This window comes from Natator depressus, chromosome 1 (assembly GCF_965152275.1).
Source record: "Natator depressus isolate rNatDep1 chromosome 1, rNatDep2.hap1, whole genome shotgun sequence".
Taxonomy (NCBI): Eukaryota; Metazoa; Chordata; order Testudines; family Cheloniidae; genus Natator; species Natator depressus.
The window spans coordinates 139,607,031-139,631,867 of record NC_134234.1 but is presented as its reverse complement, the minus strand read 5'-3'; the positions used below and the strand labels follow the sequence as shown (position 1 = coordinate 139,631,867).

Below are 24,837 nucleotides of genomic sequence, written 5' to 3'. Positions count from 1 at the left end.
AACATGTACAAATGCACCCATCATCTCAGAAAACTCAATGTTATGAGCAAGTTTGTATCACCACAGTTCAGAAACTGAGATTCTACATTTTGCAAGAAGGTGGGCAATAAAATCCTGTCTGTCTACTGGTTAGCGCACAGGAAAAGGCCAGTCCTATAAACAGAACACTGTAGCCATAGCAACAAGCAGTTCAAACTTTTCAACATGCTACTTGATATTTTCTTCACATTTTTATATTCTCACGGTTAATAATTCACCATGAGCATTTTGCTCCCCTAGCTAGTCATTAACTTCTCTGAAATGATCACCCCTTTGGTAATTACTTGCTTTCCTAAAATTAAAACACAACAAAACAAAACAAAAAAACCCAACATGAGCTTGTCAAGGAGACCCTTTCAAAATGGAAACATACGTGTCAATTTTGGAGAAGGGGCTGGAAATGGGGGTGGGGTGCGGTGGGGAGAAGGTAGTCCAGATTCTGGCCCGTTAATCCAAAGTGTGTCCCTTTATTATTGCTGTGTGGTTTAAAATGCAATGACAAAAAGCTTTGCAACTGAACTTTAAATCACCTAAGGACACAGGGTCCATAACAAAGTCTCTAAGCCACCCCTAACAGTGTCAGTGCTGCTATTCTTTTCCTTTCATAAATTGGGAGGCTTTTGCCATTTTTATTGCTACCATTAAAAGCTCATTTGAAGGCCAAATTCCTGGGGTAAAAGTAGTTAGGGTAACATGTTTTGTCTCTGGGTGATGGAGTTTAATCATATAGCAAACTGCATCAGACATCTTAAGTTCTGACGCTTTAGTAGCCCAAATGTTACCCTATTAAATGTAAATGTTTGAAAGGTGCTGCAGATGAGCTGAAATGACAATTTGCCTTAAAAAAATGGCACCAGGATGAATTAAAAGCCAGATGCATATAACAGAATATCTAGTATCTATCAATTAAAAACATAAATATAGAGCAAAACTCACATCTGCCATGGAGAATAAAAAAAAATTCAACACTAATTCCAATATTCAGCAGTACTGTTAGGTTTACAGTTTAATGGATACTTTTTTTGTCTGTTTTGTGAAACTTCTTTACTCTTTCCCACCTCACTGCCTCTACCATTTTCAAACTCCTTATTCATGACAACTCTGCCGACAGGCCCTCTACACATTTCGAGGGATCCAGGTTAGTAGCAACCACAGTTCCTTCAAGAGGCTGGTAGGTTATCTGCCTTCTTCACTCCTACAGATAACTTAATTGTAGCATAACCCCATAACTAACTGATGCAGCCCTTGTTTGCTGGCCCTTCAAGATGGTTGGTAAATGAACTTTGATAGCCAACATATGTTAAAAAGCTCTATAAATAATGGTGATGGATAGTTCATGAAACAGATAAGGGGTAGATTTGTCTGATACCGGTGTATGCATGTGTGGGGAGAAGCTTCCTCTGAAATCCCCGTTCTAGAGGTCAATTTGGATTACTCTGACAAAAAAACTGATCTCAAGACAAGCTAATGTGCCATGACAGAAGTGGTTATGCTGTTTCAGGTGGATTTTTATCCCAGTTGTTCATGTAGATATCTTCTCTGAAGTTCTTGTTTCATAAATTGTTTCTTGTATTTTTATCTTTCAAATTGCATGTTAGAAAATGGTGAAGAACTGGTGAAAACATATTCTATTTATTTTCTGAACTAGTCACAACCTGTTCAGCTGTCTTGTCAGGATTCTACAACCTACACACTAAGCACTTAGGGCCTTGTCTTGCACTATTGAATTTAGTGGGAGTTTTGTTACTGACTTCAACAGGAGCAGGTTCTGAACTGGAAAGCCCACCAAATATGTCTCAAAGGCATGAGTGTGTTAGTCGAGATGGAGAGTGAGTAGAAATGGAAAGGAAAGAGAAACAAAATCCATTAACATTTAAAACTAAAAATTACTAGAAGGAAATAGTAATTCTGTTCTGTAACAATGGGTGTTCTGAAATCTAAGGTACATGACTCATCATTCTGTTAGTTATTAAGGAACTGTACAAAAAACAAATCAGAAAGGTCATTTCAATTGCATCTGCAACAAGGGTAAACTGTTAAATTTTAAAAGAAAATTAAAGAGACTATTCTTTTTGTTTTAATTAAAGAGGAAAATATTTTCAACTTGTAAGTTATTTAAATAGAAATCTTGAATAGCCATAGAGAATATTCAATACTTACTTTTATCTTCTTGGTTTTCTGCTGCTGCTTTCCCTTCTTCCTCCTCCTCATCTAACTTTTTCTGTTGTACATCTTCCTGGTGATCAGAAGCACTAACTGAAAGGTTCTGACAGCAGTGGTTGAACCCACTATCCCGAGGCAGAGTAAAACTACGGGGCTTGCCCCCATTCCCATTTAGCACTTGCTTTCTCTCACCCTCTACCAAGGGAAATGGACCATAGTGATCCTGTAGGTGGCACTTTTGAGTTGGAAGAGTTGACTGCCGCCTGTGTTCTGGAGAGATTACAACTGAGTCAGAGAACACTGAATCCTCAAGGGGCAGAGTCTGAAGGTAGTGCAGTCCCGAGCTTGTCAGTGGCGTCTCTATTAAATCCTGCCAGGAACGTCGCTGACTGGCTGTTTTGCGTACAGGTGATTCAGTGGTGCTTCCTACTGCTTCTTGACGGAACTCTTCATGCGAAGACTGTGACTGGGAAGTTTCTGTAGATGAAAGTCGGCTGTGTTTTGGTTCCACGAAAGGGCTTGCACAGCTCATCTACAAAATGAATATTAATGTCGTTTTTAGATTAAAATACATTCACATCTACTAATAATAAATACGCAGGTGTCGTATTCACTCTAATCATGAGGGCATGTATTACCAGACTAACTAGTTTGGTCTCCTATGGTCATATTTTGTCTCTGCATATAAATATATATATGTAAATATACCATACAGATACACACACACACACACACACTCTAACACAATTACTGTGGATAAGATTCTTACTAACATTGAATGCTCCTTACTCTGCACAACGGCACCATAGACTCCATGGGATTACTCACATTATTCACAGAGTAAATCACTACTGAGCATGTACAAGCGTGGGAAACTCTGGCCCTGTATTAGCTTGTGAGTACTATCTTCAGATGACATCCAAATTCCACTTCAACCTTATTTAGTTGCATGTAACTCCTTAAACAAATTTCTTTGGGATGAAGTTTTCAGCGCTTGGACTCAGTGCAAAGGTGAATGCTTTGGAGAGTATACATAAAAATGTCCTTTAAGTTATACAGCCAGGAAAAAAATACTTCCCCCATATGCTCCAATCCAACATTTTGCACTCCGATAACTCATACATCTCTGAAACCAGGAATTTGAAATTTTGTCTTGTTTTGTGCTCCTACTTTTGTTTATTCAATTTTTAAAGATCCACTAGTCAATTGCTTCTCAGTACATCGACAGAATTTAAAAATTCTGAAGGCGGTCTGAGTTCGAGCTTCATAATCTAGCTTTATGTTAGCTACTGCTGGGAGAAGAAACTGAATAGAATTTACTTTTTTGTTTTAATTTATAGATATACACACGTTTTCACAAACAAAACAACTGTCATCACTGGAGACAGAACTTGTATGTTAGACAACTACTGAAGCTTTTCTGGAGATAGAGTTCATTTTTCTACTTAAAAGGTTGTTGCTTGATGTGTATACTTGACAGCACAATCATTGTGTGTTTAGGAAGAACCTCTGAATGTTACCTAGGGTAATTGGGGTGCTACTTGAGTGAATAGGTTCTGTTTTGTGCAGTGGAGTGGTCCTAGAAATGGTGTCATAAGAGGGGATGGAAAGAATTCTATGACTGAACTAACTTTGTCTGGTGAGCAAGGTTATGTGTCCTCACAAAACCAGGGTTTTGTACACATTGGTGGAGATAGCAGTGCTGGTTGTCCTCTTATTTCTAATTGTCACAAATAAAATTTGCTTCCCTGGGCCTGTTCTAATGTTAGTAAGTTGTGTTGTTTAATGAATGTTTTCAATAAAGCAGTGGACTGGAAAGTAAAGTACTATAACATCTTTGGGGTTTTTTTAAAGGAGAAAAGCATCATCAACCCACTGTTTTTTTTTAAACAGAGTATTTCACTGAACCATAGCCCTATAAATGTCATCCTTGTTGCCTTCCATGTTCATGCAGGCTATTTAGGAGCAACAGGTTTTATTTTTGTGTGTGTGTTCTTTGTTTATTTATTTTTAAGTTTATGGCATAGCAGTCTTCTCTCCCTGATTTTCCCTTCTCCTTGTAGAGAACACAGATTCTTTTCTCTGCAGCTATGCAAGATATGATTATTAAATCACAGCTTCCTTTCCTGCCCCTGGACAAAATTCCAGCCTTACAAATGACACCTATACACCCCTGTTAACTGGTGCTAATCAATATTTTGTCTATTTTCCAGCTAGGGCTATTTCCTGACCACTAATAAAATGGAGGTTTTGAAATTCAGGAAAACTATACATTTAAAAAGATACACAATCATCATGATCTTAATTTTGATCAGAAACAGGTTGTGACTAAAAATGTGTTTTATGATCTTTTTTTTACCTCCCTGAGATGAATGCAAACATTTTATCAAGGACTGAGATAATGAAATTTGTTCTTTTGAAAGAGTTTTATACTTACAGATTTTTTTAATCTCACAAGAAATAATTCAAGTAGGCAAAACTGATGCTTTATGCCAAACACATTTCCAAAAAAGTAACCGTAGATGACTTACCGAAGGAGGTCGTGGGTATGTATCGTATGGGGGCGGTGGACTGTCTTGTTTGGGTGTTGATGGAGTGTCTGCTTCTTCCTTATCACTCTCACTCCAGTAATCTAAAAGGTTGTGTACATGTCAGATCCAAAAATTAAACTATCTTGATACATATATATACACACAGTATCTTTCAAGAAAACAAATGTCAAGACAAACCTCAGATACCACTATGAAATAAGCATTTTCAACTGCTGACTTCATAAATGACAACCACAATAATTTAAAGTTCTTACAATCTAAAGAAGACGGACCTCAAAATATTTTTTATAGATCTAACGTACCACTCCATCTTCAGCAGATTACATATTAATCTACTGAAACACTGTGAATACAAACTGTATAGTATATAAACGATAAATGTGGCATTTGTACAAAATACCCATAGTACTCTATAAAATGTTCGGCTCTACACAAAATTACTACATCAACATTTGCTAAATAAAATAGGACAAAAATTAGTTGGAGTCTGTTGAAACTATACTTCAAGTAGAAAAAAATGAAAAAAATATTAACTTGCTAGTATCCTTGAGTTATGAAGCAACATTAACGCTAACAAACTTAGCTAACAATAAACAAACAAAAAATCCTATCACCTGTATAGTCAGGTATAGTCTTTTCATGAATTTCTCACAGTTCTTCATGCTTTTTGACATGATTTCCAGTGGGAATCAGTTGTATGGGAGGTAAGACAGGAATCTGTCTCTGTCTTAGGCATATTGGTAAGGTTCCTACCACCTTGTTATCACAGCAAAAATGTGACTGATAAGATAATGAGCCAAATTCAGCAAGTGCAATGAACATGGAAGTCCTTGGGCCAAATTTAGTGGTGATGTAAATTGCATATTAGGCTTAAATTGGCCATAAAATGGGGTCTAATTTGCACCTATTTGGAAAGCGGGCAACAGAGAAAAAGAAATTATAAAAAACAGTCTTTGTAATGTATAATTCTGTGGGCAAGCAATGATAGAAAGGTAAGGGAGGTGACATTTAATTTGTAAAAATCTAAAGAATTATAATTTCTATGGTGTCATCCTATGGTGGTCATCCTCGCTGCCCCTCACTCTGGGTCCTCTGGTTGATGGAAGTTTTGATAATACAATATCATCAGAAATGGGTCAAGTTGGGTATCATTTGAAAACCCTTTCACCCACAAACACAACAATTACAGATTACTATACATGGAAGGAGTACTTCTAATTGATTTGCCATCATCAGCAAAAATAGAAGTGGTTCAGTAGTATTGTTTATCAGCTTTGTTTATTATGTGAAAAGAGTTGTGATGAGGCTCTAGTTAAGAGGTTGACATCCAGCCAGAAATCATTGGAATCCATCTGCAAATGGTATGTGCATAGTTACATAACATACATTACATAACATAATTAATTACAATCACAAAGTAATTTATTACAAACACCTTCTTGTTTTTACTTTGGTCTTGATAATTTTTAGGTATCAATGGTATTAGAGTACCAACTAGTAGCTGAATCATTGGAGAATACCAACATGAAGGACCTGGTTAAACACAGTGCTCGATGGCATCTTACACACTATAAGAAGTTCACCTGCAAACTGATTTTGGCACGATTGGAAAGGAAATACATTGAACAACAGGAAAATGTTGAATATACTGGGACAAGTGCCAGCTCTGGGTGAGACTCACCTTATCCTCGGTCCCATGGTATGCATTTTGAGAAGAACAACTGCTTGTTCTGAGGTAAGCTGGAAGCCCAAAGGCATTCATTAAGCACAGTTTCAACATGTGAGACAAGTGAGAAACTGTATGAAGCAGTCACTTTGAGTGAGAATGTTGTATGGAAAGTAAAGTTAATAGGGTACATGACTGGGATGACTTCCCCAGACGTAACCAAGCACCACCTAGATTCACTAGACTCTTTCAGTGCCAAGAAGGGGCAATTTTAAAGCTACAAATGAGCTTACTCATGCTAGCAACCCCGTTGTGTCTGATGGACCAGAGCTCATTAATATCATGAGGAAAGCAGTCTTCAGTGACGAGATAGCTAAAGATGTCAGTTGAATGGATACTTTGAGTCATGATTTGTATGAAGCCTTCACAATCCAAAGAATTACCCAAGGCTCTGTCAATTTATGGGCTCCAATCAGGAAGAATAGACTAAAGCTGTTCTCGAATGCAAAAAGCTAACCACAGATAGGTCATTGCTTGCTCATCTTCTGGTCCTGTCCAGATCTGAGTGGGATGTTCATCTATGTGAGACTTTGAGAAAGGACAAATTATCCATGGTAACACAATCAATGTTTGAATGTGGCTGAACAATGCATGTTGACACATGAAAAGCAAACTAATGCACATCTTGCATGGCCTTCCTAAGCCAGCACCTACTGACAATGTGACTCGTACCTCATGCCAGCAAAGGCCTTTCAGGGTAGCAATCATAGATGGCATGGCTGAGGTACAAGCTCTCAATAAACCAGAAACTGTTAACACCTGCCAAGATGTGGTTGAACACTTCATTATGTGGCTAACGAGAAAATACTGGACCTATGACAAAAATCACTTCATGTTTAACACACATGCAGAGGAATCAATTAAAAATACTACCAGAAAGAGGTGACTCCAAGGTATGACCAGTGCAATGACTCCATGAACATCTCCAATGTCACAATGAAGAAGCTACTGTCTCATACTCGCATGAAGGATGAGTTAACTGCATGCCTTGCAGGAAAAATGATCCAGCATGTGAAGAATTGCTCAAGGAATTTCATCATTGCATGGTGTAATGAAACTGCTACCTTATACTGTTCAGTGGAGATTCTTCATAGTTTTCGTGAGGAAGCTGACACTAAAAATATCTTGCATGCCCATCAATACCACAGAGGGAGGTGCTTCGAAACTCTGGATCTTTGCACAAGACAAAGACGTTCTAGTACTCTCTGTGAGATGCTAACCAAGACTTTTTACAAGATTCTGTTTTGGTGCCTGCTGCTGGGGACCAGAATCACTGCATATCCCTCAGAGATGTACTCGTATCGCTCAGACCATTATAAGTCACCACACTACCAGATTTCCATGCTCTTTCAGAATGTGACACTACTTGAAGGTTGGCTGGAAAGATTAAATTATCTTGGCATTTGATTCAGCCTTCGAAGACTCTCTCCACACTCTGATGGTTCTCGGACCAGCTGAGCATAAATGCACCAGAGTTGTTCATATGCCGAGTTTACGAAGGCCAACATTAGGACAATTGCAGAGCGACGTTGGCAGATGTTTTCCAAGAAGCAGACAGATGGAGAAAAATTGCCACCAACAAGGGGGTGCATTTATACCTGCTATCAAGAGGGCAAATTATCAAGCAATAGGATGGCTCCAGGATGATCAAATGCATCCAAAATTACTCTCCCCTTAGGTCTGGGAAGATGGACTGATCACACCAGTTGTGTGTGAAATACCAGGCGCTCCCAAATCAATCCTTCAGCTAATCAAATAGTAGGGTGCAAAGACCAAATCCTCACCACCCTGCAAATGTTTGGCCAGCAGCCTGCCTTCCACGGGGACATGTGAATGTGGTGTGGATGAGGATCAATGTGATGTGTCTAGCAGTGGTGCTACAGACAGAGATGACACTGATGATGTCTTTGATAAAGAAATGTTTTCAGTCCTACACAAGGCATGCTTCCCTAGGATTACCCAAGATTAATGTTTTTTTTATGTGAGCAATGCATACCTGTATTAAAGAATAATTCAAAAAGAGCTGAGTTTTAAATATTTGCACAAATATATATCTACATAAATATTCTAGATTTGTCACATCAGGCACCACTGTGTTCAGGAGAAAAAGGGCTTTCAAATGATACCCAATTTGACTAATTTCTGATGACATTATATTATCAAAATTTCCACCAACTGGATGACCTGGAGCTGGGAGCCAGGAGGGCAATGATTCTCCCCTGCCATGCCACAGAGGGTGACACCATTGAAATTATGATTCAGTAGATTTTTACGAATCAAATGATATCTCCCTTCGCTTTCTATCACTAACCTGCCCACCGAATGAGATTTTACTGCATTATACTCCCAGACTAAGAGTTCAAGATAAAGCACAGATTGTATCTTACATATGCACCATCCCAAACATGTGTGGGCATCATATGTGGGCACCACTCCCTGACTTTGGCCTCCACATAATAATACAAGATGCATGAGAGTGACAATTATTTTGCACACCCACTGACTGCCACGTCAATTTAAGTTGAACAACGTTGCCACTTTCATGTGATGTGCAATTTTGACCACTGGTTATATATCACCACTCAGTTTTTCTCTGTATCAGCACCTGGTATTTAGGCAGTACAGTAGAATAGCTTAACTCTATAGTTTTTTGTTGGTAATTCTACCATCTTCACCAAATATAGGTCCAAAGAAGTATATTACATGGTTCTATTCCCCTTTTATACATTGATAAAGAGTGATTCTTGCTGTAACATAAGCTATTTGATAGTTTCAACCTTTTGTTAATTTAATTTTGAAGTTCATACATCACATAGCCCTTACTTAACAGATTTTATTGGGTTAATCAATGTACTATCCAATTAAAAATATACAGTACCTAATACCATATTTAAGGGTATAAAAGATATAATAGAAGCTATTCACTTTTTAAAGGAAAATAAGATCTTATTGTAAACTATTTCCCTTTGGTTTTGGGTACTTTTAAGTGCTAATAATTTATGGTTGCTTTTATAACAAGCCAGTTTTCCTGGAATGATTTTGTCTGTCTTGATTTGTGACGGGCATGCAGCTGAGAGGTGTCCTCATAAAGCAACTGAATATGAATACAGGTATCATGAATCATTAAAACACCAACTTGAAGTAATTATGTCTACACAGAAATCCCCAAGTAATTTCCTTCACGTGATCAGAGGCCTAAGTCTGAGAAAGAGCAAAAAATACAATAAAATAAAAAGTTACAAGCTCTTTGAGTCTTAGTCTCTCTCAAATTACTTCTTAAAAAAAAGTGTCTGTATCCAAGTATGTGCATGTGTATTACAGCAAAGCCTGAGGGAGCTGCTTATGGTAAAATGCCTGTCAGCAATTCCATCGCAACACACGTTTTTTTCTGGCTTATATATTCTGGCTCAAATATTTAGTTTGAGGCTAAAACTTAGCAACACAGGATAAAATTTTCTTTAAAAACACCCACCTAGTTGCCGTTTGATTTGTATAAAGCAAAAAATAGAATTTGACCAATGCTTTTGTGCAGTTCACTAGTCAAAATTAAATTTGGCTGACAACCTGCAATTTTGCTGTCTGGAAAGAAATCTGCTGCTGTAGGTGGCGTCTTTTAGATAAAACAAATCAAAATGACTTCTTGTCATCTTTAAAGGTATCATGACTATTGTAGCAAGAGAACGATTGTTAGTATCAATGTGCTGCCCTAATCCCTAACTGGGATAACTGATTACATTCTAACTACCTAAAATCTGTATGATACTATTAAACCATTGCCAGGTTTTACTCCGCAGGTGACAGAATTTCAATGGTGGACATAATCAATGGTTAGAGCACGCTTTGGAAACCTTCTGGATTAATGGTCATAGGTTGAATCAGGGTGTCAATTCAGAAATGTTCATCTTAAATCGAACATCGTAAAGTTGAGGACTGCCTATTTTCTACTGGTATGAAAAATAAATATTCCTCTCCCCTATTTTATAACATTGGGAAAAAAAGTAATTTGTGTGTCCAAAGATGTCCTTTATCATGTCATTAACATTTACTACATTTAATGTGGAACAATTTTGATATTGATATATAGTATTCTGTGAAGGTTTCACTTGAAGAAAGAGACACTTCCACCAGAACGTCACCCACAATTCAGTGATTTGTGCATCTCTGAAGAACGTGAGATATATTTATGCACAGTAGGTTCAGAACCATTCAATGCTTAATTGAAACAGGTTTGACAATTGCTGTTGAATTGTTTCAATGGTATTAAAAGCCCTTGTTGCAGAAGACTGAACAGAAAAGAGATAAAAGAGTTTTTGAAAAATCAAGCATGTAGCTGAATAACGGCAGAGCCACCGAATCACAGAAATTTCGGCTTTAGAGTTTCATATAGTGCAAAAATGCTTAAAATCATAGATTGTTTTTATTTTGTTAACCTGATGCCTTTAGTAATTAAGGACACTATTCAGAAACAAAACAGCCCTTGTGTTTCCAGCCAAGGGAGGCTCCACGAAGGCACTCAACTGAACTAAAAACCCTATACTCTGGTGAATGATGGATGTGCGACTGCAGCTCCCTCTAGCTACATAGCTCTTGCCCTGCTTAAACGCAAATACACAAACAAATACAGAGGGCATTGTCTACCCCATATGATAAATCAATGCTAGGGAATGATGTTAGAGAGATAACAAGGAACATTCATGAGAATTGCCAGGGACGTCTTTCTGGAATAAGCGGGAGGAGGGAGTCTCACTGCTGACCTTAATTACCTTGGAAGCCATTTTAAATTTAAATAGTCTGAGGCCTCAATTTGCTTAAAATGTCTACAACACACTGATATCTATGATAAGGAGGACACTCGTCTTTCCTTTCTCTGGAGGCCCTTCCTTCCTCAGTCCAACAGAGCTTGATCCCCAACTACTGGAAGTTGTGTGTGCTTTCAGGTTAGTGTTAGCACTTAAAGAGCATTTTAAAATACCAACTAATTAATCATCATGGTGCTCTTGGGAGGAAAGTAAATATTTTAATGTCCCTTTTAACATATGGGGAAATGAAGGTGGAAAGTTTAAATGACTTGGCCAAGGCCACAAGCCAATCAGCATGAGACAGGATTAGAACATGGAAGTTCCTTTTCCTCAGAACTATGTTTAGTCTACTAGAACGTGCTACCTCTCACCCTAGTGAGATGTCCACTCTTGTGCCAGAGATCACACTGGCTGCTCAGCAGAGGCTGAGCATCAACGCTAACAGGCCAGCACACTGCAAATGCATGTGGGGAAAATACCGGTATTGTAAATCTGCCTTTAATGTAATGTGCTGTTTTAGATAGGTTGGTAGATTTCTATGCCCAACTCTGTCTAGTGGAAATGGCAGAAGTCATAAAACATTAAATTAGCCCTAAACTTAAAGTCTTTAAGGGTAAGCAAATTAAGGCTTTGTCTACACTTAAAAAATAGATCAACCTACCTATGTCACTCTGGGCTATGAAAAAGTTTGCACCAAACATCATAGATAGGTTGACCTAACTACCAGTGTAGATGCTGTGGGGCTAGGTCTTCAGAAGGATTCTTTTTTCTGCCTAACTACCACCTCTTGGAGAGGGGATTAATTACACTGGTGGAAAAAGCCCTTCTGTCAAAGTAGGAAGCATCTACACACTATGGCTCGACAGCGGCACAGGTGCAATGCCATAACTGTGCCACTGTAGTGCAGATATACCCTAAGTCAACAGTCTTTAGAAGAAAGTTTCTTCCCTGTGATCTCAAGCTTCAACCTTGTTGAAAGGATTTTGCTTGTGAGTGAAGAAAAACAAACAACTCCCCAGCAGCTTTGAAACCCATTTATGAATTTTTCTTAGATGACGGGAATGGGACCTGGGACACACAGAAAAATATAAAGAATAAGACAGCCAAGAAAGGGAGCTAGGGTTGGCAAATTTGGTTGGATGTATTCCTGGAGGTTTCATCACAGGACATAATCTTTAATTAAAGATTAATCTGTAATTCCTGGAGACTCCAGGACAATCCTGGAGGGCTGGCAACCCTAAGGGGAGCTAAATGAAGTAAACAAAATAATACCACTGTACCTTGTTCTTGTTTGATCCTCTCTCTTTCTGCACAGCCAGCAGCAAGCATGTTAATTCTGTTTAGCCATCTGAAATAATATTTTTAAAAAAAGCAGTGATACTAATACAACATGTTAATTTTTTGGGCTTTGCTACTTTTAAAAGGTTATAAACCATCTGAAAGAGATACATGACAATGATATTTTATATATAAAGCAGCTGATTTCTTTGATATTTCTATTCATAGTGTCTTTAAAGAGCTATAATTTTGCTGTTGAACAATTGTTTCCGAACCAAAGTTTCTGTTTCAAAAAGAAAACCTTGAGTGAAGATGTCAAACTTCTATAAAATAAAGACTTTTGTGATAATCAAAGCCCTATTAAATCTGGTGCTCACAGATGTGTCACCCTACCGATACTCCCGCTGTTCTGATTTCTCAAGAACAAACACTGTTTTACAGAGATTTAAGCAACACTTTAAGGCCTGATTTGGCATCCTAGCAGGAGAAAAAGATCAAACCCAGTAGTCAAAAGAACAGGTTCACTTCTGAACAGACAAAGGGGTTTAATTATGCCATTATGTGTTGTAAAGTTTACCTATAGTGCATAGTATAAAGAGAAGGAAGCACACCAGAACCTGTTTTTTGTGTGTGGGGGAAGCAGAGGGAGGGAAAGGTAGTTGCATCAAAACAGAATTCACATTAAAAGTTCTAACTTCTACTTAGATCTGAAAAAACACATCCATAAACTGCATGAATTAAAAAAAAATGCACCTATATTCTTTTATTCTAGTAATGAATTCAACTGCCTGTAGCAATGTACTGCTTCAACCTCCCCTCATCCCCCCACGGGGCCCTCAGTGTGTTCATTATCCAACTGCTCACACTACATCAACTCCTCCATCACTGAGGCTTTAAACCAACATGACAACCTCCCATAGGTAAATCTGGAATTATTTCTCCAAAAAATTCCATTGCCAGGGTTATAGAACTCTTGCTTGCCAAGCTAATGAACAGCATTTTTAATGCTTAAATATCCAACAAAATGAGAGGGACCACCACTCTGTTCTTACTTGAAAAATGTATTCTGCTAATATTCCTGTTTCAGAGCCTGCTATGCCTCCTTTGCATACTCGAGATAAGGAAATAGAATATTTTCTTGACAAGTGAGGGATAGCATCTTTTGCAACTGTTTCCAAATAACAGTTTCCAAGGCATTTCAGCGGATGTTAACCATACATCAGATCATGATGTGCTGAAGCTCTCCTTCAAAAGGACCACAGCACTGTCCTTTGACAGATGAAATCATGTACAAGAACCATAAATCACTTTACATTAGGAATAACAGTAGCTAGCTGCGAATTTATTGTTGCTGTGACTACAGAACATCTCACATGACCATCTAATTAATGTTATCAGGGGGAGGAGAGAAGACAAGCGAATCAGAATAAAAGATTACAAACTTTCAGTTATAATAGTTAATAGCTGCCATACATTTATAAAAATAACTGGAGTCTTAAAGAAAAAACAAACAAACGAACAAAAACCAACTAATTCTGCCCCACAGAACTGTTCATGTCTTAAATTAGAAGAGAGAAGGACCCTTTGCAAAGAACTATCGAAGTGTTACATTAAGTTCCTCACAAAGACCAACCTAAAATATGTTAAAAGTGCAGCAGTGAGGCATGACCCATGTTTTTTACTTCAGTTCAGAGTTTACTACTACTAAATGCAGCCAATGTGCACTCAAAAAACAAACAAAAAAAACCCAAACAAACCCAACCCACCAAACAAACAAACACACACACTCAACCCAGTGAAACATTTCTGGAAAGGCCTTATGATCTCAGAACACTAGATAATAGAGCTAATAAGGTTTTTCTTTTAGCAAGATCTCATTTTATCCAACATCCAAGAAATAATAAAATCCTTGTGGCACTCAATTAAATTAATGTTTAGTTATGTTAATTTGCACTAATGACTTAGTTACCTTTTGCAAATTACTGGTTTTTGTAAACAATCAAATGGCATAAACTACATTTTAATAGGTAATTTTGTTGTTAGAAAATGCTATTTCCTGAAAAATGCAATCTGACAATAATCTCATGAAATGTGCATTAACTAACAGAGTTATAGAATAATTTATATAATAGTTATAGAAGAACTAATAGTTAATAATTTACAGTAGCTGACGATCTGTCCAATAAGCTGGAATACTATCTAAACCAGACATGCATACAATATGGAATAAATGACTAATCTTTGCAATATGGCCCAATATGGCAGAATGTTCAAGCACCATCTTCTCGTGAGTGGCTTGTAAATTCAGATGCTAAAAGAAGGACTGCATTAACTTCTGAAGCGTATTTAATAATGTAATAAATGACATTGCATGTAACATGGAATCCCCCAGCATAGCTCCTTTAGATATGGTGGGTTTCATAATGAAGATCAGAACGTTTTTTAATGTGTGCATAAGCAATGGGTAGAGTGACTAAAGTTGGAAACATATGAGGATGACATGGAATGTCAGGGATGTTATAAAAACCTTCTGAAGAACAGAAAAGGGATACAATATTACAGCATAAAGATGAAATTCTTTGGGTTGTTAAACCAATAGGAAGATTAGCATTCACTGGTTTTGGAGACCTCACATATGTATGTTGTTATAGTGCAAGAGTTTCCTGTTACTAGTATGAAAAGATATAGCGCAAATATGCTTGAAAAGAATCTGAAAAATTGGTGAGTGCGTTGAAAGACTCAAACCTTGGTTGGTTGGTATACTGTGTCTTGGTAACCGGTGTTTTTTCTGAAGTGCAGGAGGTCAAGATGATACTCAGCACTCACAAAGCGTTTAGGGTGTGCAGCTTTAACTGTTTTGTGAGAATTACAAAAAGTATTTGTTTGCTATAAAGAATAAATACAGTACCACTGATATTAGCAGCCATCTTGTTCTTCAAGAGAAAGTGAAGATAAACAACATATACATCCTTTGTCAACATCAGAAGAAGGGAACTTTGCGACTCACCTCAAAACCTTATAGAATATGCTCCCATTTATCTGAAATCCTATTGCCTAAACCTCTGCATTAGTCGAATCCCTTCCTTGTCCCCCAGCATCTGTCTCATGCTGGGGGAGAAGGAAGGGATCTGAATAATGCAGAGGTTTGGATAACACAGCAGAGACCCCCAGCCAGGACTGTAAAGAGGACAAGGCCCCAGCCATGGGAGAGGTCACCCTGCTTCTCAATGGCTTCTGCAGCAGCACAAGAGGCCCTCTGCAGCCCTGCTGGCTGTGAATGGGAGTGAATGTGCAGGCCATGACAAAGGGGCAGCAGAGGGTGCTGCTGCAGGGCCAGTGATATCGGATCCCTGCAGGCAAGAGGTGCGAAGACTGGATGGGGAGGCTGTAGTCTGGGAGGGGCAGAGCAGAGACCCTCCCTACCACCCCGGCCAGAACTGCGAGGAGGAGGAGGAGGAGGAGGACTAAAAGGTCGAATGTCTCCTATTTGCTCTATTATCTGAACTCCCGATTATCCAAATAAAATCTATGTCCCCCGTGCTATGCGGATAAACAGGAGTATACTGTATATAATCGTGGCAGACATCAAAATAATTTTCTGCCTTGCCATATATAAGAGGCAATATAATGTTTCTGGTAAAAGGAAGGTGTCAAGTTCTCCCCATCACATGGCTCACAGCTGCAAGATAGGCTCGCTGTATTGCAACCCAGATAGCCCCAAAAATCTAAGTGACACTGGTAACCAGTTGTACTCTAACCAGAATCTAAAGAAACTATACATATTATTAGACATTTATTGGAGGCTTAAAGAATGGAACCTTAAAGGACTGCTTCTTGGAGCAGCTAGTCCAGCTACCCACAAGAGGAGAGGCAATTCTTGATTTAGTCCTAAGTCGAGCACAGGATCTGGTCCAAAAGGTGAATATTGGACTCCTAGGTAACAGTGACCGTGATATAATTAAGTTTAACATCTCTGTGTTGGGAAAAACATCACAGCAGGCCAACACTGTAGTATTTAATTTCAGAAAGGGGAACTACACAAAAATGAGGAGGTTAGTGAAACAGAAATTAAAAGGTACAGTGCCAAAAGTGAAATCCCTGCAAGCTGCATGGAAACTTTTTAAAGACACCATAATAAAGGCTCAACTTATATGTGTACCCCAAATTAAAAAACATAGTAAGAGAACCAAAAAAGTGCCACCATGGCTAAACAACAAAGGAAAAGAAGCAGTTAGAGGCAAAAAGACATCCTTTAAAAAAGTGGAAGTTAAATCCTAGTGAGGAAAATAGAAAGGAGCATAAACTCTGGCAGGTGAAGTGTAAAAATATAATTAGGAAGGCCAAAAAAGAATTTGAAGAACAGCTAGCCAAAGACTCAAAAAGTAATAGCAAACATTTTTTTAAGTACATCAGAAGCGGGAAGCCTGCTAAATAATTAGGGGCCACTGGACGATTGAGATGCTAAAAGAGCACTCAAGGACAATAAGGCCATTGCAGAGAAACTAAATGAATTCTTTGCATCCGTCTTCAAAGCTGCGGATGTGAGGGAGATTCCCAAACCTGAGCCAGTCTTTTTAGGTGACAAATCTGAGGAACTGTCCCAGATTGAGGTGTCATTAGAGGAGGTTTTGGAACAAACTGATAAACTAAACAGTAATAAGTCAACAGGACCAGATGGTATTCACCCAAAAGTTATGAAGGAACTCAAATGTGAAATTGCAGAACTGTAGTCTGTAACCTATCATTTAAATCAGCTTCTGTACCAAATGACTAGAGGATAGCTAATGTGACGCCAATTTTTAAAAAGTGCTCCAGAGATGATCCCGGCAATTACAGGCCAGTAAGTGTTACTTCAGTATCGGGCAAACTGTTTGAAACTATAGTCAAGAACAAAATTGTCAGACACATAGATGAACATAATTTGTTGTGGAAGAGTCAACATAGTTTCTGAAAAGGGAAATCACGCCTCACCAATCTGCTAGAATTCTTTGAGGGGGTCAACAAGCATGCGGACAAGGGGGATATAGTGTACTTAGATTTTCAGAAAGCCTTTGACAAGGTCCCTCATCAAAGGCTCTTAAGAAAAGTAACTGGTTAAAAGATAAAAAACAAAGGGTAGGAATAAGTGGTCAGTTTTCAGAATGGAAAGAAGTAAATAGTGGTGTCCCCCAGGGGTCTGTACTGGGACCAGTCCTAGTCAACATATTCATAAATGATCTGGAAAAAGGGGTAAATAGTGAGGTGGCAAAATCTGCAGAGGATACAAAACTACTCAAGAAAGTTAAGTCCCAGGCAGACTGTGAAGAGCTACAAAAGGATCTCTCTAAACTTGGTGACTGGGCAACAAAATGGCAGATGAAATTCAATGTTGACAACTGCAAAGTAATGCTCATTAGAAAACATAATCCCAACTATACATATAAAATGATGGGGTCTAAATTAGCTGTTATGACTCAAGAAACAGATCTTGGAGTCACTGTGGTTAGTTCTTTGAAAATATCCACTCAGTGTGCAGTGGCAGTCAAAAAAGCAAACAGAATGTTGGGAATCATTAAGAAAGGGATAGATAATAAGGCAGAAAATATCATATTGCCTCTATATAAATCCAGGGCATGCCCACATGTTGAATACTGTGTGCAGATGTGGTTGCCCTATGATGTTATTGACATGAACTGTGACCGTATAGATCATTGTTACAACCTAGGTCCTACAGTCGCACCAAATCTTGTACAAAGGGGGTCAAATAAGGTGTCTATTACAAATAAGGTGTCCATATTACAAATAAGGTGTCTATTTGTAATATGCTGGTTATGATTATGCTGTTTGTATGTGTGTATCATTTTTGTATTTGAAGCTATGAATATTGGCTATGTACTTGTATCTTAATGTGTTTGATTCTAAATAGCCTCAGTGAAGCATTTGGTCAGCTTCTTGCGAAAGGACTATTCTCAGTAAGTGCCCAATCAAGAAACACTTGACTGACAATGGACTTTGGGAGATGCCAATCCACATCTGAGCTTTCCTGGGAATGTTCAAACTAAAATGTAAACAATGCTGTCGGCCTGCAAAAAACTGAATCATTCATGGACATGTGACTTGCCCAGGTGGCTACAAACACCATCTTGTTGCTGTGATTTTGCACAGAAGAACAAAGGGGTTTCTGCCCACAAGAGAAAATATAAAAGGCCCTGGAAGCCCCTCCATTTGGTCTTCAGCTGTCTCAAGAGATGGTCTCTCTACCCCAAAGAGATGCCTGAAAAAAACTGGAACAAAGGTCCGTAACTACAAGGTGTGAGTGATTGCTGGACCAAGGCTATAAGCCACAAGGTTGGTCTGAAAAGGATTGGATCCAGACTAGGAAGGAGTCTAGTCTGTGAAAGAAGCTTATTGGAACATCTCTGAGGGTGAGATTTACCTGTAGTCAGTTTCCTACTGTATTAGGCTTAGATTTGCGTGTTTTGTTTTATTTTGCTTGGTAACTTACTTTGTTCTGTCTGTTATTACTTGCAACCACTTAAATCCTACTTTTTATACTTAATAAAATCACTTTTGCTTATTAATTAATACCTGGGGGAGCAAACAGCTGTGCATATCTCTCTATCAGTGCTATAGAGGCCAGACAATTTATGAGTTTACCCTGTATAAGCTTTACACACAGTAAAACACATTTATTTGAGGTTTGGATCCCATTGGGAGCTGGGTGTCTGGGTGCTAGAGACAGGAGCACTTTTTAAGCTGTTTTCAGTTAAGTCTGCAGCTTTGGGGCATGTGGTTCAGACCCTGGGTCTGTGTTGGAGCAGACTGGCGTGTCTGACTCAACAAGGCAGGGTTTTGGAGACCCAAACCGGCAGATAAAATGGGCTCAGAGGTAGTCTCAGCACTTCAGGTGACAGTCCCAAGGGGGTTTCTGTGACCAAACCCATCACAGCCCCATCTCAAAAAAGATATATTGCAATTGGAAAAGATTCAGAAAAGGGCAACAAAAATTATTAGGGGTATAGAATGGTTTCTGTATGAGGAGAGATTAATAAGACTGGAACTTTTCAGCTTGGAAAAGAGATGACTAAGGGGGAATATGACTGAGGTCTATAAAATCATGAATGGTGTGGAGAAAGTAAATAAGAAAGTGCTATTTACTCCTTCTCATAACACAAGAACTAGGGTCACCAAATGAAATTAACAGGCAGCAGGTTTAAAAGAAACAAAAGGAAATATTTTTTAACACAACGCATAGTCAACCTATGGAACTCTTTGCCAGAGGATATTGTGAAGGCCAAGACTATAACAGGGTTCAAAAAAGAACTAGATAAATTCATGGAGTATAGGTCTATCAATGGCTATTAGCCAGGATGGGCAGAGATGGTATCCCTAGACTCTGTTTGAAGCTAGGAATGAGCAACAGGGAATGGATCACTTGATTACCACCTGTTCTGTTCATTCCCTCTGGGGCACCTGGCATTGGCCACTGTCGGAAGACAGGATACTGGGCTAGATGGACCTTTGGTCTGACCCAGTATGGCTGTTCTTATGTTCTAAGTCTTTGTTCTCATGGTATCAGACTGAAATTAGACTTGTACCTTTGTTTAGGTTCACAGAAGGGTGTCTTTAGAAAGGCGATGCTTATAAATATCAGTACTCTGCCTGTTCACAAAAATGGAGATGGTTGAATGGAGACACAGTGGGACGAGCAAATAGGTTCTCTGAACACTATCCACTGCAGGTTTATTTTCTCTATGTCTCCCAGCTCAGAACATGGGATTTTAATGTTGATGGCACTGATCATTTTGAAAAGCAGATATGTTTTAGAAAGGGAATGGTAAATTCCAAGCTTGCCAGCCTTGGAAAGACAGTGTCCCTTCAAGTAAGGGATCAGGTTAGGAAATACATATTCACTGTACCAAATAGCAGAACAATGATCACAAAACACAGAAGTTTCCAGCATTACATGGAAATCTAGGCCTCATAAAATCAACATGATCATCTGAACAGTAACAAGACTATATAGTCTAAAATGCATACATATCATAGGTATGTGTGCGCACACACATATATAGTTCCTATATTCTGTATACATAAGTACAATGAAATAACGAATAATTATTTTTATTAATAATTATTGAAGGAATTTAAATACCGGAAAACACATTTCCCTTTCAGTAAGTCTATGCTTTTAGTAGATTCCTGCCCTTCTCTTCTGCCTCCAGTAACATGGTACAAACAGTGCTGAAAGGACTGCATAATGAAAGTGGTTGTCAACAACAAAAATGAACAGAAAATGATGGAACCATTTTGTGTAATCAAAATGGTTCATAACATTTTAATACTGTTGTGACACATGGCTAGAAAGGGTTAAACATCCTGCAAACTAAATGACCCTCAAAAGACATATGGGGAGATAATGTTTGTGTTTTTACATGTATGTGAGTAGGGTCAACAATGTAATCAACAGTCCCTGTCTATGCTGTATTCTGATAATTCAGAGATCAAAAGAACATCCTAGCATTTAAATGAATTGTAACCCGGGATATCTCGGTATTCATCTCTCTTTGAAATGTAAGGTGAATGATGGAGGAACAAGCAAATGGCCTTACGTTAATTCGTATAGCTAAGTACCGGTGATGGACCTCCTTCAAAGTCATCCTGATTACCTTTTGTTCCCTGAGAAACTCCAACTTGTCAAAAGACATGAAATTGTATAAAAGATCCTTGGGTCCTGATTCTGTCATCTCAGATCTGCTTTGGCTTCATCAGGGGAAGTTTGAGTCACAAGACTGAGGCCCCAGTTATGCTGGTATGCTCTGAATATAGTCCTGGACATTGGACTATAACTTATGAACTATTTCTGAAAGAACTCTTAGCAATTACAAAGCTCACCATCTATGCTATGAATCTGAACCTCAATGAACTGAATGAATGTCTGTATGTATATTGGTCTCTTAACCATACTCTCTCTTTTGTTTTTTAATAAATTTTAGTTTAGTTAATAAGAATTGGCTGTAGCATGTATTTGGGTAAGATCTGAAACATTCATTAACCTGGGAGGTAATGTGTCCGATCCTTTGGGATCGGTAAAACATTTCCTTTTATATGATGAAATAAGATTTACAGAAATCTTCATTATATTTGTCGTGGGTACATGGATGGAGGCCTGAGGCTGGATCACTTTAAGGGAACTGTTATTTGGTATGATGAATCTAAGTACTGGAATATCCACCAGCTTTATGGGGATTGTCTGCCCCAATCTTTGCAGTTCACCCTAACTGAGTGACCATAGCTGGCTCCCACTGGGACCCTGGTCACAACCATCTATTTCTTAAAGTTTGAGTGAATATATGTAAGGCTAGAGTAGGATGTAACAAGTGCTCTTAAATACTTGGTTATGCTGAACTTAAAGGATTTATTCTTTAGTAATCACCTTTTAAAAAAAAAAGGTTAATTGTGTGAAGTCAGTGTTTTTGGAAATGAACCAGAACTTGGGACTAGGGGTAATTATTTTTTGATACTTTAAACAAAGAGCAATTTTACTATCACAGGGCCAGATTCTGATCTCAGTTATATTTGGTGGAGTAGGGCCACTACTTCAGATTTTGGTCCAGTGTGTGTGTTTGTTTATTTATTTAATTTGTGACCTGCTAAGAACTCATTCCAAAATGGCAAAATGTAAGTCATGATGTAGGGTTAAAAATATCAAATTAACTGTGATTAGCCACAGACCCATTTAAACATTTTTCCAAGGTCACACTGGTGTGTACTTTCTGATTATTGCACAGTTATGTATTTTTACCCCCCCAAAACCTGGCATATTTTCATACCAAGTGTTGATCTACTGACAGAGATTTTACTTATGTTTAATACTCATGATATTTTCAGTGTGGTCAGGATTTCATTAGTCCTGAGGGTATTTTGTTCAGTGCATAGTAAAGTGCATTATTAGTGGCTAGCCTGATAGAATTACGTAACACAATGAAGAGCAAAAGCAAAGTCTTACAAACAAATTTTGAAAATGAGACTTAGGTGCTTTTGCAAATTTTACCCTATATCCATTTTAAGTAAAAGTAAACATAAATGTAAAACTTTAATCTATTTTCTGGTCAACAGATCTCAGTAAGAAATGAAAGTTTCCAGAAACTGACTGTTACCTAAAAGCAGTTAGAGATGGTAAATATAGGTATCATCATTCTTATCACTGCCAAGGTATTTTATTAATAAGTTATATGGACTGTTTAAGGTTGTCTTTTTTCTTTGTTTTAAACTCATATTCACCATTTCACTTATTAATGGAGCCTGCAAGCACGAGCCCACAGGAACAGGATAATCAATTTAAGATGGGAAACTTTAATTAGGTTCTTTTACCATATAATGAAAGCCACATAAATATATGTTTTCAAAATAAATGTACCCCATTTTATGCTGGGAAAAATAAAAAATGCTGTAGCAAACACTTGAACAGACAGGGGTTACCAGAGTTTGTATAAAGTTCACCTAGATGAGTTAAAAGTGATCTTGCTAAAGTTTTGTTGAAAATTAAAGCATTTTTAATAAGATCACAAAACTGGACTAAGGAACAGACAGTTAGCTCTACTCTGCAAGGTGCTAAGGGTGAAATCCTGGGTTCACTGAAGTCAATGGGAGTTTCACCACTGATTTCAACAGAACCAGGATCTCACCCTAAGTGCCTTCTACGTGAAATTCATACCGTGTAGAGGTGTGCACACAGGCCCTCAAAACTGGGTTTAAGTTGAATAAGCCTTGTACTGGCCCTCTGCACAGGGATGAATTTAGCCAGTTACACTCCCACTTGAGGACACTTGAGCATCCTTGATGGATTGGGCTCAAAAGCAACACTCTCAGAAACATCATTACCTGCTGTATTTCCTGAAGAACCCACCCTGCAGAGTTCATGTTTCTTCAGCCATAGTGGAAAAGCACAGTGGAGAGCACAACCACTATCATCATAGCTCAAAGAAACATTGACCTCTAACACCTGATTTTACTTCCTTGCTACCTTCTTCTGGGCAGAAATTTATCATGATTAGTTCCACCACAAGGGTGATAATAGATGTGTGTTTGTTTATGACATGTTATGGATGTGTTTCAACAAAATCGGAGGTCATTTTTGCATAAAATTAATATTAAAAATATCTTCTTTCTCCTTAATGCTGCTTTTCCTGGTGAAGGTCGTGGCGGCAGCATGGAGAATAGTGAGGACCAGACCCCCTTTTCTTCTGCAAGATTCCAGCTCCTCCTGGGGGATTCCCCAGCGTGTCCTGGGTAGGCCTGGGGGCCTCTTCCCCATGGGACATGCCCGATAGAGTTCCAACGGAAGCCTCATAGGGGGCATCCTTATCAGGTGCCCGAACCACCTCAACTGGCTCCTCTTGATCCAGAGGAGAAGAAGCTCTACTCCGAGGCCCTCCCAAATAGTCGAGCTCCTCACCCTGTCTTGGAGATTAAGCCCAGCCACCCTGCGGAGAAACCTCATTTCTGCCGCTTGTACCCATGATCTTATCCTTTCGGTCATTACCCAAAGTTCATGACCATAGGTGAGGATGGGGATTAAAAACATATTTTTCTCAAAAAATTAAGATGCTCTTTTGCACTCATCCATCTAAAACTTAACCTTTAATGAAAACAAATATATAACATGTTATCATTGGCTTCAGAGGAAAGCACTGTATTCAGAGATGGTTCCCTATATGGTTTTATACTTTATTAGGCTTGATTACCTGTTCATGTCATCTAGATGTTCAGCAGCAAAGTAAAAGCTTTTGATCTTAGGATGGCAGGCTTTGAATGCACTGTTGGAAAGAAAAAAGTCAAAACATAATGTGCAAAAATAATAATTACACAAAACATCTTTTTCAAAAATAAAGGTAATTAGAAATCCAAATAACTTAATGAAATGAGACTGTGTTTAATTTTCTTTCAGGTTGGTTAAGCATGTGTGTGTTTTTTTAATTCAGCCTTATAACTTTTGGGATCCATCCAGCTGTCACTGATTAAAAGGCTTTATTGACCATCTATCTTTAAATAACATCTGCATTCAAACATGCACAAAGACAGTTCAACAGCTATTAACATGATAGATGTTACATCTGGATAAGCTGAAGCAGTTAAAATAGTTTATACAACAGGCAATTGTGTTTATGTGGGTGGAGGTGTCAAAAGAGTTTCTGAACAGAAAAATGACTGAACAGTTTATTTGATATAACAGAAAAGCTCTCGTTCCTCTGACTTTTCACATCACAGTGCCCTTGGCATCACCTTCAGCACTAACGAC

At 38.3% G+C, this 24,837-nt stretch overlaps 1 protein-coding gene across 7 annotated transcripts in view; it reads right to left on the bottom strand.

The window, feature by feature from the left end:
* CNKSR2 (connector enhancer of kinase suppressor of Ras 2) overlaps positions 1-24,837 on the bottom strand; it is a 375,664-nt gene that overhangs the window by 66,734 nt on the left and 284,093 nt on the right. For all 7 annotated transcript variants that reach the window (XM_074968071.1, XM_074968093.1, XM_074968061.1 and 4 more), the window contains 4 exons: positions 24,284-24,355; positions 12,560-12,627; positions 4,734-4,834; positions 2,200-2,734 (listed from right to left, as the gene is read on the bottom strand). In XM_074968071.1, the coding sequence (XP_074824172.1) occupies positions 2,200-2,734; positions 4,734-4,834; positions 12,560-12,627; positions 24,284-24,355 (776 nt within the window). The remainder of the gene's footprint in view (positions 1-2,199; positions 2,735-4,733; positions 4,835-12,559; positions 12,628-24,283; positions 24,356-24,837) is intronic.